The sequence below is a fragment of the Ciconia boyciana genome, chromosome 2 (assembly GCF_034638445.1).
Source record: "Ciconia boyciana chromosome 2, ASM3463844v1, whole genome shotgun sequence".
NCBI classification, from domain to species: Eukaryota; Metazoa; Chordata; class Aves; order Ciconiiformes; family Ciconiidae; genus Ciconia; species Ciconia boyciana.
Genome location: NC_132935.1, coordinates 130,037,233 through 130,054,431, shown reverse-complemented (window position 1 = coordinate 130,054,431; position 17,199 = coordinate 130,037,233). Strand labels below are relative to the sequence as shown.

At 40.4% G+C, this 17,199-nt stretch overlaps 1 protein-coding gene across 2 annotated transcripts in view; it reads left to right on the top strand.

Moving 5' to 3' along the window:
- CHN2 (chimerin 2) overlaps positions 1–16,522 on the top strand; it is a 166,378-nt gene extending 149,856 nt beyond the window's left edge. For both annotated transcript variants that reach the window (XM_072854053.1, XM_072854052.1), the window contains exons 9-13: positions 300–473; positions 2,274–2,351; positions 9,300–9,437; positions 11,109–11,214; positions 14,668–16,522. In XM_072854053.1, coding sequence (XP_072710154.1) covers positions 300–473; positions 2,274–2,351; positions 9,300–9,437; positions 11,109–11,214; positions 14,668–14,839 — 668 coding nt within the window. In that variant the 3' untranslated portion in view covers positions 14,840–16,522. The remainder of the gene's footprint in view (positions 1–299; positions 474–2,273; positions 2,352–9,299; positions 9,438–11,108; positions 11,215–14,667) is intronic.
- Positions 16,523–17,199: the final 677 nt, after the last annotated feature.

Genomic DNA, 17,199 nt, shown 5'->3' with positions numbered 1-17,199 from the left:
TCCAGCAGTGAACTGACCCAGACCGCACCAGCGGTCACCTCCAGCTCAGAGGTCTGTGAAGGACATTCAGAGTTTATATAACTTTTTTAACAACTATGCTGGAGTTCACTTTGCCCATCATAAATTTTTTACAGGAGATTTCCATGCTCGTCTTTCTCATCTCCATCTTATTTATTCTAGCTTTGCTGACTGATGGGGAATTTATGCCCCATGCTTCATGTGGCCCAAGGAAATAAATTGTTAGACAAGACCTGATGGTGTTAGTATTAATTAATTAACCTGGCTAACTTTGTTTACAGATTGCGGGTTGAACGTACATAAGCAGTGCTCCAAATACGTGCCCAACGACTGCCAACCAGACCTCAAGAGGATAAAGCGAGTCTACTGCTGCGATCTTACCACACTGGTGAAAGCCCACAATACCCAAAGGCCAATGGTTGTGGATTCATGCATTCGAGAGATCGAAGCAAGAGGTTTGTATGCTTCGGAAAGCAGCAGACACAATTAAATGAAGATGACTTGAATTACGTGCTAAGCTAGGACAGGGTAGTATGTACACCCATGCACACTGAAGACAGGATGAGAGAAGGGGTTTTTTAGTGTAGGTGATACATTGCTTTGCATTAGCTAGGAAAATTAAATCATGACATTTCATAATTCAATTTCCTGAAATGCTTTCTGAAAACATGTCAAAACATGTATTATGTTACACTTCTGAAAGGGGTGAACTTTAAAGTGAACTTTAAGTTCACATTTATGTGTCTTTTTTCATTATTTTCTTTTAACATACCTAGGGACACTTCCAATTTCAGAGTAATCAGTTTAAATCAAACCCATTATTAATAACCTTTCCGGACATTATGGGCAAGAGAACACCAGTGACTGGAAGTGATTCAGACAAGTGAGGTCACAGGCTGTGGCGTTTTGTGGTATGTCACAAACTGCGTAGGGTTTCGCATGATGCTCAGCTACTGACTGATGGATGCCATGGCTCAGGTGGCATGTCACAGCCAAAGCTCCCGGTTTTTGCTACGTAGAAGCATGCCAGATTGAAGAAATACCATATCCCCTCCAACGCAACACAGTAATGATGACATATTTTTACTTTGGATTGCAAATGTGTATGTCGTGCTGGCCAATCAGCCAAATTTCCCTCTTAGTCATAGCTTCAGCACAGGAATCTCATAATGTTGAATTAATGGCATCACAGTAATCTGCATGGCAACACAATGATACTAGCCATAGGGATTTCAAAGCCACACATCATCTACTGAAATGAATCAAAGATTAACAAGTAAATCCCCTGCACTGCTCCGTAAAGCTCTACCAGGATTATATCATCATTGCAGGGACAAATAGAAAGAATAGTTTGGACTAAGACAGAAGAGCTTTACTCCGATGATATAGCAGGAAGCTACGTTGCATTTGAGATCTAATCACTTACTGGTACATTTATTGATTAAGATAAAATCTGCTGCCCGCTCTCTGTTTTTTCAACATCTTTAACGTTCTTTCATTAATTGCTGTAGAACTATGTAAGATACTGATTTCGTTCTTAAGAAACCAAAGTGTCTTGGATCTTGTAAGTAGGTTAGCACTGTGCATAGTCACAATAAGGAGCTCTGGGATGAAAATAAATAATGTGAGTGTAACTCTGCTTGGCTAGCTCTGCCTGCTCTGCTGGGCTGCCCTGCATTTCATGTTGGTGTGGAGCAATGGGGGGAGAGTTGTGCAAGTGAGCAGGTCTCCTGTGGTGAAAGAACTGTAGAAGGGATGTACTGATGTGGAGAAGAACAGTATCATTGACATCTATCAGCTGTGTATAAGTAAAAGCTGAGAGCAAAATTGGGAACAAACGTGCTCGTAGGGAAAGACAGTCTCTTACTTGCCTTGCTATTTATCATTAAGAAACTGGTAAAAGGAAAGGAGACCTCTAAAGCTTTATTAGTGATAGCCAAATCCAGGAAAATCTCCCACATAAAATGAATAAATCATGATAACATCACATGCCCCACCATTAGTAAATTGCAATATTTTCCTCTAACATAATCAACCATGTACCTAACAAAATCAGAAAGTATAAATTCTAAAATTCTTTAATCCTTTAAAAAACAACTTAAAATTACCTTGGTGCTCCCTTAAATGCTCCAGAGTTTCACATTACAATTAATATTTTGCTACACATACTAGATCTGTTGTTCTTGCTTTATTGTTTTTAAGCCTAAATATCTGTTGGTTACTGACAGACATTAACCAAGAATTTTTTGTTTCAGGTTTAAAGTCCGAGGGCCTCTATAGAGTCTCAGGCTTCACTGAGCACATTGAAGATGTGAAAATGGCCTTTGATCGAGGTATACCATTTTTTAATCTTGTACAATCTTAATCTAAAGTTTCAGTTCTAGGACTTTTCAGTTCTTGTGTTTATATAGCTACTGTGGTAATGAAACTGGCATATAAGCAGAAGTACAGAAAGCAACCTGTCTTTTCTGAGTTCTTAAATTAATCTGTAATGCTTTTCATAAGGAGAAATCATATTTCTTATTTGGAAGGAATAATTAAACAGTAAGTAATGGCAGGCAGAAGACTAAGTGCTCGGGGGACGGGATGATTGCTCAACCAAGCAGCACAGCCTAGGCTCCTAGTTCAAGTACAAGCCTACATAGTACCAGGGGAAAACTCTTAGGCCTGTCTTTAGTAGACTCAGTGCTTTACAATATGATAATCTATGAGTTTAAGAACCAAGAACTCCAACTGGGAAGTCATTCTGCATGTAGCCTCATAGAAAGCACTGCACCACTTTGCATGTGATTGCCTCTGCACAACAGATGAGAGGAGCATTGGGGAGATTGGTTGTACAGCATATGGAAAAACTAATAATTAAAACACTGCCTGTTAATCATGATTTCCATCCTAGTAGCCCTTCTGAATTGATTTAGCTGATTACCTTGGTTCTGGTTATGCACACAGTCTTTGCACACAGGACTATTTTAAGTATGTATGTTAGTGGGTACAGAGTAGGTCCTTCATCAACAGAAAACACAATTTCAAGTATGTTTAAGAAGTTACATAAATATTCTTCTCCTTTCCCACAAATAGTGTTTTCCTTCCTACTTGATTTTTTCAGGTATTACCTCTGCCATGTTGGGGAATAGGGTCAGACACAGCCCAGTGATTGCAAGCCCATGGGGACGAAGCAGGTCCAGGTCAAGCCAGGAAGTCAGACTGTGGATCGGGGTACTGACCAGAAGGGTGCATGGCCAGGCACAGGCATGGCCATGACCCAGTTGGAGACAGCTACAGTGTCACTCAGGCAGGGATTAGGGGCCCATGGGCAGGAAGTCTAGGGGCTCCAGGGGAGGCTGCGCAGGGCCAGCAAGGTCTATGCATGGCACATCTTACACTTACTGTGCCTGAATACTTTTTTTGTTTGGAGACAGTTTGTCACACGGACGTCACTGGCAAAGAAGGTCCAACTAGGAATTCCCAAAGTGTCTGTTTTCTTGCTATACTGAAATATCCTTTTAAAAATAATACATCTTTTAAAATGTTTTGGATGCTGCAGTTGTGAACATATGCATATACACACATAGTCAGCCACGATTTGGGTGAAAAAGATGCACTGTGATATGCCTGCTGTCATAGGAAGATACATGCTGCAGGTGTGCCACGTGAAGCAGTGCTACTGAGAGGGTCACAGTCCCCGTAGGTCCCACTCTGTTCCCTGCAGGTAGATCTGGCCTGGCAAACCCTTTTATTCTGTGCGTTAATTCCCCTCTGAGTGTACCAACCTGAATGAAACCCAGAAGGAGAAGCACAGGTTGAAGAGGGAAGAGTTTGAAGAAAGCAGATGGAAATTTATGCCTGAGCATGACTTGAATACTGCTGCAGCTGTTGTTCCTTTGCAAATGTTTCGAACCATTGGAGCCAGTTCAGTTTTACAGACAGCATATCTTTTATTATTGCTTATACTCGTGGCTTAATCTGGTGGCAATACACACTTGAATTAGACCCACAGCAAGAAAGAAAGTATGATTTACTGGCAAAGAAGGCAGCACCTAGAAACAGGAAGAGTAAGGTCACTAGCAGTATCAGAGTTTGAAAGGAGAAAAAGCATGGATAAACATGGAAGTGGAGAAAGCAAGAACTGAGTTTGTATACACAAGCTGTGGGGAAAACCATTGGGCATAAATTCATAAAAAGCTGTGTCTTCATCTTCTTTTAACAATCTCATAAGGGAAAAGGGAAAGGAAAGAGAGAGTGTTGCCATGCGTAATGCTAAAAGCAGTGAAACAGTGAATAAAACCTTGTTATGAGAACTACATGACTAGAGTATTGCTGAGACCAGAAGCTGAGAACTCCACTTTACAGTTTTGAAAATGTTTTCTCCCTGAACTGAGATGGAAAAGCAGGAATAGGGGTTTTTTTGCAGGAAGGGATTTAAAGAAAACCAAAATAGATTTTTTGTTCTGACTTGTGGGCTGTGTAGCTAGAATGTGGTTGTCAGCTGGCAGAAGGTTGAATTGGCAAGACGCTTCCAACTTGACAGCTCAGGGCTTGCTTCCCTGTCAGATCCAAGTTTACGGAGACAGGGACCGCCCCCCCCCCCTTCTGCATCCCAGCCCCGCAGGTAGGAACATTGCTTTTCTGCTGCCCAGTTACCTCTCCTTAGCCCTAGAAGCCAGAGCAGCAGAGAGTGGACTACCCCAAGGATGTGGAATATCCCAGATCTCTGTCCCAGGTGACAGAGCTGGGAGAGGAGGGAGCTGAGATCCAGGCGGCAGGTCTCACCTCCAGCAACGCCTGGAAGGTTTTTGTTCAAATTTCATTTTCTGCCCAGAAAGTGAAGTTTGTGGGAGTTTCACAGAACTGTTGTCTCCACGTTCAGTACAGAAAATTAACATATTTTTTGCAAAAGGAAAAAAAAAAAACAGAAAATTTGTGTCTGAAATATAAAATGGAAAATTCCTGATCAGTTCTAGTTAATAGATAGGTGTTGCAGCAGAAGCAGCTGTATCTGTGGCCATGTCACTCTCTCAGACATCTCTGGAGCATGCTGCATAGCAGAAGGTAAATGTGTTTTAAAAGAGCTTGGCATAGTTAGCTGTCAAAGGAGCAGGTGAGAGCAGGGGTATGAACCAGAGAAGAGAACTGTTTAATCTAATGCATAGTCCTGGCACAATACTAGAGGATATACCCTGGCCAGGAATAAATTTAGTTTGACAATTTAAAGACCATTTTTAACCACCTGAAAGCAAGGCTCTGAAACAACCTTTTAATAAAAGCAGGGATAAAAACCTTAACTAGTTTTAAAATGGAAGTTGAGGGGTTTACGAGAAGGGTTATATGGCGTGGTGCCTGCAGTAGCAGAGCACTGCACTCTGGCGTTACAGACGTCCCTCCCTGCCCGTCGTTTCCGAGTCAGTCCCCAGCCACCTGGCTAGAATGCCAGTACACTTTTGCATCTCTGGAAATACAGCTTCTAATAAATGGGTTTGAAAATAAATAAGCAAGGAGTCCTCGCATTAAATGCACAGGACGTATCCTTCAAATAATGCCATCAAGCTTTCTCGCTTCCCAAGCTTGTCGTCAAGCCACAGGAGCCAGAAGACAGTATGATACAGGGATGCAGCACAGGAGCTGACTCGGCCGTAGGGTACCTCTCCTGCTGATTTCATGTGCAACTGAAGGGGCACAATGAAGAGAAGCCAGCCTTCCCTCTGACTAATTCTGCTTTGCCAAAGGGACACTCACTTGTTGCTTCCAAAGAATTATAGTGAGAACAGAAAAGCAAAGGCAGGTTTGAAAGTTAACATCTCGGGAAGAGAATGGCATCTCACACAATATTATTTGGGCCCAATGAAGCTGTGATAGTTGCGTTTAAAACAGGGAGAAGTTGGTCCTCATCTGATTTAAACTAAAACTCCCTTCCAAAGCCAAAGCAGTGTAAATACCCCTACTGTAAATTAGCGTTAGGCTCTCTGAGGCACTGACAATGTTCTATTTTAGTGATTTTTGTAATGAGAAGGAGGGGAATAATGTGGATTTATTTAATCTGGTGAATGTTGGTGCTGTAGAATGACAGTTGCTCTCTGTCAGCGTTGTTGAGCTGTGGCGTTGTGGCATCCAGAAAACCCTCATTGTGCACTTTATCCACAGAGCTGCCATTGTCACCAGTGCATTCTGTCCCCTCACTTGTTTGTATGACTGGCTGGTACAATACACTTGCTAAAAATATTATGCTGTTAAATATTACATGAGTGCTTAGATGCATCCTAACTCATACTCACTCTTTTGCCAGGGTAGCTGAAAAACTGTCAAATGCCAAATCCAAGAAAAACCACAAAGAAGCACGTTAGCATGGCGAAGGTTGTGCAATAAAAACAAAGCATTAAGGAAACAGGAACTTAAGTAGAAATGTAATTCAGTATTCAGAGGACATAGCTGCGGCTTTAAGAATGTAATACTTACTCCATTTCATTCTCTAATAAACTATTGATATATTTCTGTGGCATCCAAAGTCAGCTGAAACCTTTAAGGAACAGAATAAAGACTTTCTTTGTCTTGAGATATTCAAACTTCAACATAATGCAACAAAATATGTTGAGAGTCAAAGTAACAAGGAAAGAGAAATGACGGGGTTTGGGTAGGATTAGGTTTGTAAAGCTCAAATGAACTATATGTTTGTAATCCAAAATTTAAACAAAGATTGTATTAACATGTGGCCACTGCAATGATACTGAAAATACTAATTACAATCCGAGGAAAGTTACTGTATTGAAGAGTGAAAAAAATGATTGTGGTAATGCAGAAGGTACCATATAAAATAGATGTAGTTCATACAGTATGCTACTGCAGAGGATCCTCTGTGAAATATGCATCATGACTTTACCAGCAATGAATTAACTTTTCTTGCTTAGTGCTTTGAATTTTAAGTGTGTTTAAATAAAAATACAAATCCAGGAATTTGGTGAGGATAAGAAATAAGTGCAGCCTGCCAAGGGCCTTCAATTGCTGAAACTGAAAGGGAAAAAAAAAAAGACAATCCAAAACCTACCAAAGGAAAATAAAAATCCACCTTCCCCTACATACCCACTGCAGAAATGTGGAGGTATATTATAACAGATGTATTGTTACACTCACTTTAAAATAACCTTCAGTGCATTTCCAATGGATGTACATTTGTCTCTGAAGTGAAGAGAAAAATCTTTGAGTCAGGAATTAATGCATTTTTCCTACAGTAAGCGAATATGTAAATAAGAGTTGTGTTTGAAGTACATTGTAGTTTGAAGTACCTCTAGCTGAAGTGCCCCTTTAAGAAAGCTTGCTGGGCTGCTTTGTAAAAGTACTAAATAAATAACACTTCTATTTAGTGTACTGGTGACCTGGATAATAGATGCAACCTTCTGCTTTGCTATATCTGTTCTGATGCAGCTGCTGGCTCCTTGGAGGTATCTGTTTTCAGTGGAGCATTTTGAGTGCTCAGTGTCCATCAATTAAATAGAGCTCTCCACACAAAGCTTTACAAGACTAATGCTACCGTGCCTGGAACGTGTGGATTAAACAAAAGATTGGAGCAGTGTAAACATCCTCCTAGGGCTTATTGATGCTGTATTAAATTAAATGCTGATGGATGTATTCAGACTGCTCAGCTGCATCAAGAAAGGCTGCTTGTTTTAAACACTTAAGCATATAATCTCCTCTTGATGAGAACATGTAGTGCTATTAGTCTTAATGAGAATTATGTGCATACATTGGACAGGACGTATCCCTTCCAAGATTAATGCCATAGGTTTGTATAAAATGTCTACAATCAATATAAACTCTTTTACTCTGCTGTGAAAGCCTTTATCACCATCTTAGATGCCGTGTATCAAGCACACCCACTCATCTGTCTGTATCAGGGCATGTCTACAAGCGCTAGTTATTGCGAGACAAGCGAGGTGATGGCTTTACAGCATGTCAGCACTTCTGTGGTAACAGCCCAAGCTTGTGCTTGCACCTCCTGGCAGATACAAGCAAACTCCTCTCCGTTGTTCAAGCAAGCATAACCTCACATCGCCCCACTCACCGCATGGTCCTAATCTTCACCACCTCCCGCGAGGGAAGCACTATTATCCTCACTTGAAAGGTGGGGAATAAGGACTATGAGGTATAACTGATCTCAAAGAAGCCTGAGGTAAAGCTCGGGATTAAATCCAGACAGCCTCAGCCCCTGCTTGACCAGTGTCCTACCCCATCTTTCTACTGGAAGACTGCCAAGGACAGGCCCCAGGAGGGGAGGACAGCAGGATTTCTCGGTCTGGAGCAAAATGTGGGTATGAGGGTGCTAGGTAGTGCAGAACAGATGTAGTCATTTGAACTTGAAAAATAATAGTGATCCAGCGTCGCTGCTAGTGCTTGTCGTTTCACTTGTAAGCCATGCATTGGTCAAGGGCTTACCAGCAACACTTGTAAATGTTAAGCTCGTGTGATTAAAAGTGCTCCGTAATGGAGTTGTGACTAACTGTGTTATAATATGTGGCAAACAAAATGTATGTCATTTCAGTTGCATAATTCATCTATTTAGCTGTTCATCCATTATAAGTATCCATATTCATTTAACAAATTGCAATCCACATTTCAGAATAAATTGTATAGCTTAATGCCATAGCATGTCTATTTAAATTCAAATCTTTGCTATAAATAAATAAGTCACGTATGAAGACATTAGAGGACATCCAGAAAATAAGGTGGCTTTCCTACTAGCTAATCAGTATAGATAGATTGGTCCAGGACTTACAAGATCTGGATGTTTACTCTGATTTTTCCTACTGGTCTCCTGAGGGTCATTGGAAATTTATGTTATTTCTCTGTGCCTCTGTTTCCCCAAGTGAAAATGAAAATAATACTCCTGTGTATTGGTCTGCAGATACAAAATACAACATCAGAACAAGTTATTAATAGCTTATTTTCACTTAATAAATGGGCCAAATTCAATAAATATATTACTAACATGATTTTTCATCCAACATTAAAACATTATGTGTGAGATGGTACACTGCAGATATTGTAGATGTAATCACCAGCCTCTCCAAAAGATGTAAGCAAATAAATTGTTTACTAAAAGATTCTAAAAGAAACTACCATTCCTCATTCATATACTGTAAAGTTGGTAGCAATATATTCTCATTTAAGCCTTCCAAATGCTTTCAGGTTGTTTTTTCTTGTCAGATTGGACACAATAAATCTGAATTAGAAGCCTAGCCTTGCTTCAGTCAAAATTAGCCTGGTTTCAAAGAGATTTCTTCCTCCTCTTCTAGATGGTGACAAGGCTGATATTTCTGCCAGTATTTATCCAGACATAAACATCATTGCCGGAGCACTGAAGCTATACTTCAGAGACTTACCGATCCCCGTGATCACCTATGACACCTATTCCAAGTTCATAGAGGCAGCAAGTAAGTATTGCATAATAATTTGTACCGATCTGTAATTACATTTCCCATCCATAAAGCTGTCCATGTTAAAGAAAAAGAAAAGATAGACAACAAATTGGAAGCAAGGGCATTCTTCTGTTCATTGCTTCTCTGCCACGTCCTTCTTTCACATGAAACTTTTGCCTGAATGTTATTGCAGATGGGACGTCATGCAGGTACACCATCCCAGGGCTGGTGTCACGGCCACAGACGTATGCAAGACTGGGTGATCCGTGATGGTTCAGGGATGAGTGAAAAGTGTGAGCCTTGAGGGTGCTTCCCATTTCCCCACCATTTTCCCCATCACCTGTATCATGGCCTCCTTTGGCAGCAAATCTGCACCACTGACAAGCATGTCCCCTCTTTCCATCGGTGAGAGATCAGAGCAATGAGGCATGCCACAAACCACACCTGCCCCACGGTTCAGGCGCACCCACTGTTCATTAGGTCCTACAGTATGTAACCCGTGTCCGGATGGGAGGCACATGCAGTTACCACCTGCCCAGAGCCGGCAGGTCGTGGGTGCACACTACCAGAGAGGGAGGAGGACAGCAGCATTCATTGCCATGATGTTGGCAGAAAGAGCTGAGATTTGCTTCAGATTCTGCTCTCCAGGGCACAGCCTTCCACGTAATGATAGTCACTCATGAAAACTCACCAGGTGGATTGCATCAAAATCAGATTATTACCAAAACTGTCAAAGACCTGAGGTGTCTAAGACGTAGCATGCTTTCTTCTTTAAAAAGTATCCTTAGTAATTTTGAAATGGCACCCAGTATATGGATAAGCAGCAGGAAGAGTGGTCTGTCTGTGTAACTGTGCTGCCTTCCCTTCCCCTCTTGCTTACACCACCTCGCACTCCCCATGCAACCCCAGATACCTCTCTCCTGCACTCTCCTCTTCCTCCTTGGCAGAGAAATTCTTCTCACTCCTCACTAGTCCTATGAAGACATGCGCAGAGGAAGCAGTTCCTATCACGTTGATACACCAATCTCTTAAAAGCAGGACATAAAGATTCTTAATCTAAAATTTAATTTCCTGGTGCCATTTGTATGGAAAGTCATGGAGCAAATATAACTCTGACACAGTTAACAGCTTAGGAATCCATATTTTTCATGTAAAATACATGTAAATCTTGCTCAGATTTTTAGAGATTGCCAAATGAGCACTGATGCTGTCTGATCACTGATACCTGCATATTTAAAGATGTTCAGAAATCTTTGTTTATGCAATTCCATGTCATTTCAATCTCTAGCTAAACTTATATATTCAAGCACAGTCTCTAAAGCATATATCCACACTCCTATCTGGTGTTGAAGGCTAATGGAAGTAATTTTATGTAAGATTTTAAAGAGTCAGTTCCAGGCACTTAATGAAGCTCAGATACTGTACCTATACAGGCCTGTAGATAGAGCCACAGACCATAGAGACGGCTATTGGGTGGTCTTCATTGCTGATTTCTTTGTAAAGTCCCTTTTTTTTGAGGATGCAGAAGTTGCTGCTAAGCTCCATGTTTATGAGTTTAATATTTATCCCTCCAAGCACAGTCAATGGCTTGTAAATGACTCCATAATAATAACTTAGCTTCCTGAATTATTGGTGTTTACAAATGGAAAGCCCTATTAACGTTAATCCTGTTTGGTGTTTTTACAGAAATCTCCAATCCTGATGAACGACTAGAAGCAATACATGAAGTGTTGATGTTACTCCCTGCTGCTCACTACGAGACACTTAGATACCTAATGATTCATCTCAAAAAGTGAGTTAATTGGCATGTAGGATAATTCTTGAAGAGCTTAACAATTTTCTGCTTTGAAAGAGAGAGATTACTCAAAGTACCAATAAAGCTTCCATTAGGGCACTGCCTCTAAAACAATAATGTTACAAATAAACAGGCAAGCTATGTTTGTAGAAATGCATATAAGCTATGCACATATATAGCACAGATCCGTTTGCTGGCAGATCATTGCAAGCCTTTGAAGAGTTAATTGAGATTTGCCACATTTCTCTGAAGCAGATAATATCTGAAAAATACCAGAATGGTAGGTACTTTAGAGATGTGTTAGATGTGCTGCAGCAAGTCCCTTGACCACGCTTTGCTTTTGCCTTCCCTTACCTCCTGATTTGTCTTCCTGAACAATAACCCTAAAAGGGAAGAGCTGTCTCTTACGAGTTGTTTGCTCACATCACAGTTAAGCCAAGAATCAAGCAGGGCCTATTTTTATACTACTAGTAAAAGCAATACAGGCCCTTACCAGTTACTTCCTATCTCTTTTGGTTTTCAAGATACTCTGCCTTATTTGCTTTCCAAAGCTTCTTTAGTCATAAGACATATAAAATTTTCAAAACTGCCTAAATTTCATTTTTTATCTCTTCTTAGTTGTCCCACTACTTGCAGCACGGTTGCAAATTTGCAGTATTTTCTGGGTTTGATCTGCACTATTCTGCAATATTAATGCCAACATGAAAAGAAAAAGACCTCAACTCATGTAAAATTGCATCAGAGAGCTTGTGTGAAGTACATTTCATGCTCCATCAGGTTCTCATTATGCAGAGACTTTTCCTCATTTTGAATCGGCTCAGGTCATTACAACTGCGTAATTTTACCTTTCGATGAGACATTACCTGGGCATGCAGGAGCTTCTGTGGACTCTGCAGAAATGAGGTGTGCAAACACCCACCCTTGTCAGCACATATGCATGGACAACTCAGGATGAACCATGCTGGCTTTTAAGAAGGCCCGTGGAGGCTGTAGACAAGCGACTTGTATATAGAATCAGTACTTTCATGTCCCAGCAGCAAATTTTGAATAGCCAAGTATTGACTTGCCTTCTTTCTTTCTCATGAACTGCAGTACAGGCTTTGGTTCAGCTGTTGAGCTGACCTACTGATGAGACAAAAGTAGTCCAAATAGCTGATTAAGCTTTCTCTCTGAAATACCTGGAAGTCATGCAATGAATTTCCTCTCCTTTCCCAAATTGTAGCTTTCAGCATCTGCACGGAAATCAAGCGCATGTCAGTTCCTATGGAGAATCTGTCAGAGAGATCTGAACGTGAAAGAGGGAAGGATCCTTTAGGTTCAGACTATGCTGTTCTGTAGATTAAACATAGAGTCCCAACTCCAGCCCCACAGGGCTCTTCCTGCAGAGAAAACATGCACTGGTGGCTGGGAGTCTGTTTATGTATAGACTGCAGGATCCAGTGCAGGATCAGAGCCTCTGCACCAGCACTGTTTCTCAACAGAAAAGAAACTGCACTGAGTTGCTGCGTAAAGCACTTCATATTTCTTTATCAAATGGAAGGGACACTAAATTGAGTGTCCCTCAATCAAACTTGAGTTCAATCAAAGTTGAGTAAGTTTTGTATTGCTTTTGAAAAATTAGAGCTACCTTCCCTGAATCTGTTTATTGTCTTTATTGTCTTTCTTCCTGCTCCATTGGAAGAATAACCTAGTGTAGTCAGGAAAATCCAGCAGAGGACAATACCAGCAATGAAAAATGAGCTTGTCAGTCAATTAATTAATTGGTTTCTTCAGTGAAATGGAACATTCTTTCTGATAACTTTTTGCTCAAAATTGGAGAAAATACAATAGCATGAGCAGTCCCCCCTGTGGCGAAATACATACAACTCCATCCATGCTGATGTTGCAGTGAAGCTGTGCAGCTGAATCTTCTCTGTGTTCACCCCAGGCCAGGCAAGAAGCCCCACGCTCCTGCACAGAGGTGCTAGTAAGATGTCTGTAGCATTGCATAGCTGTTCAACACCTCTACTGCCTACAGCCACAGATGGAAAGCAGAGTGTTACACATACACTTGCACAGAGGTGCCTTGGGCTAGGCAGCTTTGGTTTGTCTTTCTTCCTTGCAAAGCGCAGCTAACATTGCTGCGCTAGAAGATGACGACGTATCTGTGTGTAGGGGCACTAATGGACTTCTGTTCTGAAAGCAAAGAGGAACAGCGTTTTTCTGTGACAGAGCCACTCTTTGCAGAGAGCCAATGGTAGAAGAAAAACCTAGTCATATAAGAACGTTGGAAACAAGGGAAGACCAGATTACTTCTGGTTTCAGGCTCTTTGTGCTCCCCTGATGACATGAGTGAATCCACTGCTGCCCAGCTGGGAATTGCCATGGCCAGGGGCAGTCTCAGCTGTTGCCAGGAGAGCTGGTTCCAAAACCAGATGTGCTCCACCCTCGCAGAGGAGTTGTGTGTGGAGGAGATGTGGAATTTCACCTGTACTCTGCTTAGTAACGGCAAGTGCTTGGTCCCTGAGGGACCGTGACCGATTAAGGGACCACGGCAGTCTCTACACTGCAGTGCAAGAGCACTCTCAGGACCGAACTCAAATGCCAAAGGCTTGCTGGGACAACACTGATGTGATCCAGCTCTATTACCTGGAGGGAAACCCTGAGCACATCTTGCATTTCCCAGCAGGCCTAAGGGATGACTTCTCTGCATCCTTGGCAGCCTGTGTTCGCTCCAGCCACACATAGCCTACCTTTTTTTGTATTTACACTATATGACCTGCATCAGGGAACAAAACAGCCCGGGCTCCTTCCTAGAAGTGCCTCTGTTCTCTGTCAAGGATAGATGGCATTTGTAGCTGTCTGACTTCAGCAAGCCACCTCTCTGGACTGCTCCAGGATTCAGCATGCTCTATAATATAACGAGTAATCAGAGTCACTCAGCTGTTGGTTGGCCTGAGGCAGCCAGCAAGGCAGAAATGCGTGAATGTGTTGGTTCCTGCAGGCTGGAAGCATGGGTGTCACTGGTAATCAAAGGAAAATCTGGGTTCATATTTGGGAAGCACATCCGCACCTCCCGTATGATGCACACCAAGTACAACATGCCAGAGAACTGTAGTTACTGCAGAGTAGAGGACTGCTCCATACATCATCATTTAAATCATTATCATGCTTTTCAGAAAAGCAATTGCCACTAATTTTTATACCCTAACAAATAGCCACATGGAAAAATCACTTGAGTTGTATGAGGGGTGTTTAAAGGCATTGGAAATCACAGCCCCACCATAGTTGCATTGTACTTGCTGTGGAAACAGTTACTACATTGAGTGAAAGTAAAAATTGTTACTGAAAAGTGTCATTATCTACCAATGTTTGATGTGAAGTGGGACTACAGATTAAGATGCATATATTCTTTTCTTCTGGGAAGTAAGCAACTACTTACTTTTTTTTCTTTTTTTTTTTCTATTTTAGGGTTACCTTGCATGAAAAAGAGAACTTTATGAATGCTGAAAACCTGGGAATAGTGTTTGGGCCTACTTTAATGAGACCCCCAGAGGACAGTACCCTTGCTACACTGAATGACATGCGGTACCAGAAGTTAATTGTGCAGATTTTAATAGAAAATGAAGATGTTCTCTTTTAGACAAAGAGAGGCATATCTTCAAAGCCATTTGTTTTAAAGTAATTAGTTTGAAGGAAAAACAACATTTCTTTAAATTTTTTTAAACATGAAGGAAAAGTTCCTTGACTGCACTTCAATTTCTGCAAAGTTGCAGATGGATGCCAAAATGTTTAGGGAAAGCCTATGTCTCATAGACATATGCCTCTTTGTAGAAGGGAAAAAAAAGGTCAGAAAAAATCCTTTTACCTTGTATCTTTTGCCTTGCCTCAGATGTATATTTGTTTTGAGAAGTTGCAAACAATTTTATTGTTAACTTATTAAGAAACACAAAACATATTTTAATATGGCTAGAGAAGCAAAAAGGTACTTAATCAGTGTTTCTTGTATACGCCTATACATTTCCCTCTCCATGAGACATAATTATATATGTCAATTGTGAAACAGAACCTATATTATAAAGATATTTTTACTTTACCTAGCTGAAAGAATGGCATTTTATTTTAGCAAACTATAAATCAATGCGGTGCATTGATTATTTTCCACGTAATTCTTTCCTGCATTTTTGCTATGATATATTGAAAACAATTACCACTAATGCAGTATTATCCTGACATACCTCTTCCATTGCAGGTGTTTTAAAGGAGAATTATTTTCTTGTGTGTATTCCAGCTTTCCTTAGGTTTCTTTGCATTTAGGCACTAGCATCTAAGATTGTACACTTTTAGCCATTTGATATTTCCCAAAACATATAGTATTTTCTCTTCTTTTTTTTTTTTTTTTTTTTTTTTACTCCCATGTAAAATATGGTATTGAGAATTTTTCAAAAGTCCTGGTGGTAGTATCAGTTTCATATGCCAGATTTTTCTTGGATTAAAGTAATATGTAAGTTAAGTGATGCTGGGACACTGGATATTTTCTGGCCTTGTTGAAAAGTTAGCACTTTTTTGGGTTAATTATGAAGGATTTGGTTTTTCTGTAAAAATCGAGTTATGTTTTGTCATGTTTCTGTATTTATAAACGTACAGTAAATCTGCTAAAAATGTAGGTATTTATCTTGAATGTGTTTCCTGATGGTTTAAAAAAAAAAAAGAAGAAAGAATGAATGTGTAGGAAATGTGGGAGTTGGTAAATTTGTTACCAAATTTTAATATTTTTCTCCCCTCACAAACATTGACCTACAGAGTTCATAGTCTAACTGCAACTTATTCCTAATGTTAAAACTGTTTCTCAGCATGTTTCTGCAAGCATAGAAAATCAACATACTTTACTACCAAACTCAATTTTCAATACAAAAAAATTTATAATAATCCCTCATCTTGATTGTTTGTATCATATGCTTGGTAACTCAGTGATGCAGTTTCCTGAATTATTTCAGGGAGCACATGTTTCTATTCAAATTGAAAAATATGTGTAACTATGATAATGAAGGGAGGTGGAGGGTATGACTGTAAATTTGTCGTCTTCTAGAAACTAAGGGCTAGATAGATTAACCCAGATTGCAGAGCAAATGCTAAATAGTCTGAGTTCCCAATACTTCCATAGATCCTCCTGCCTTGTGCAGGACTATTTGTTGTAGGTTATGTACTACTTAATACTGTCATAAAAATGATCTGGAAATGGTTTTATTTTGTGAAGTGAAATATGCTTTGTAATTTATGATAGTGTAAATGGAAGGAAAAATCCCATTAAATGTGTTAAAGAGTTCTGGTGTCTGTCACTCTGACCACATGGCAAGATGCCAAATGAAAATCAATTGCTAATTACCATCCTGACATTGCTGGAAACTTTCCTACTTGGAAAACTTAGAACAGTTTTACTGAATGTCAGCAGTTTCAGACTGGCACTTAGATGCCCGTACTATTACAGCCAAGCCTACGCACACATTTATTTTCTGCGACCACCCTGAACCACCTCTGTGTAAAACTTCAAGCAAGCAACGAATCGCCAATATCAGTCTAATCGATTTCCAAGAATCAATGCCATCAGAGCACTTTTCCACTCCCTTTAACGCAGACATTTGACTAACAGTGATTTTCTTTATTTTTTCTGGTCAATTCAGTAATGAGTTATTTTTTTAAGGCAAGAACAGTATTTTAGTGCCATTTTTTATTTTTGCAGGAAGACAAACAAGCCATTCTATTTCTCCTTCTCCCTTTCCCCCTACCATGAGCAAACTGGTAGCTTTGACACGTCTCACAGTCTGGGGTCTTCAACACGTGTCCTATCCTAAGGATTCAATGACAGTAGAAAGCAGTGTATTTATAAATACCCATGCATAGTGTCTTTGGAGGGCAGAAGTTTCTAAGCTGTTGGACAGAGGGAAGAGTATGATTCTGCATCTTAAAACACAAATATCTAATGAATTGTCCATATTTGTCTCG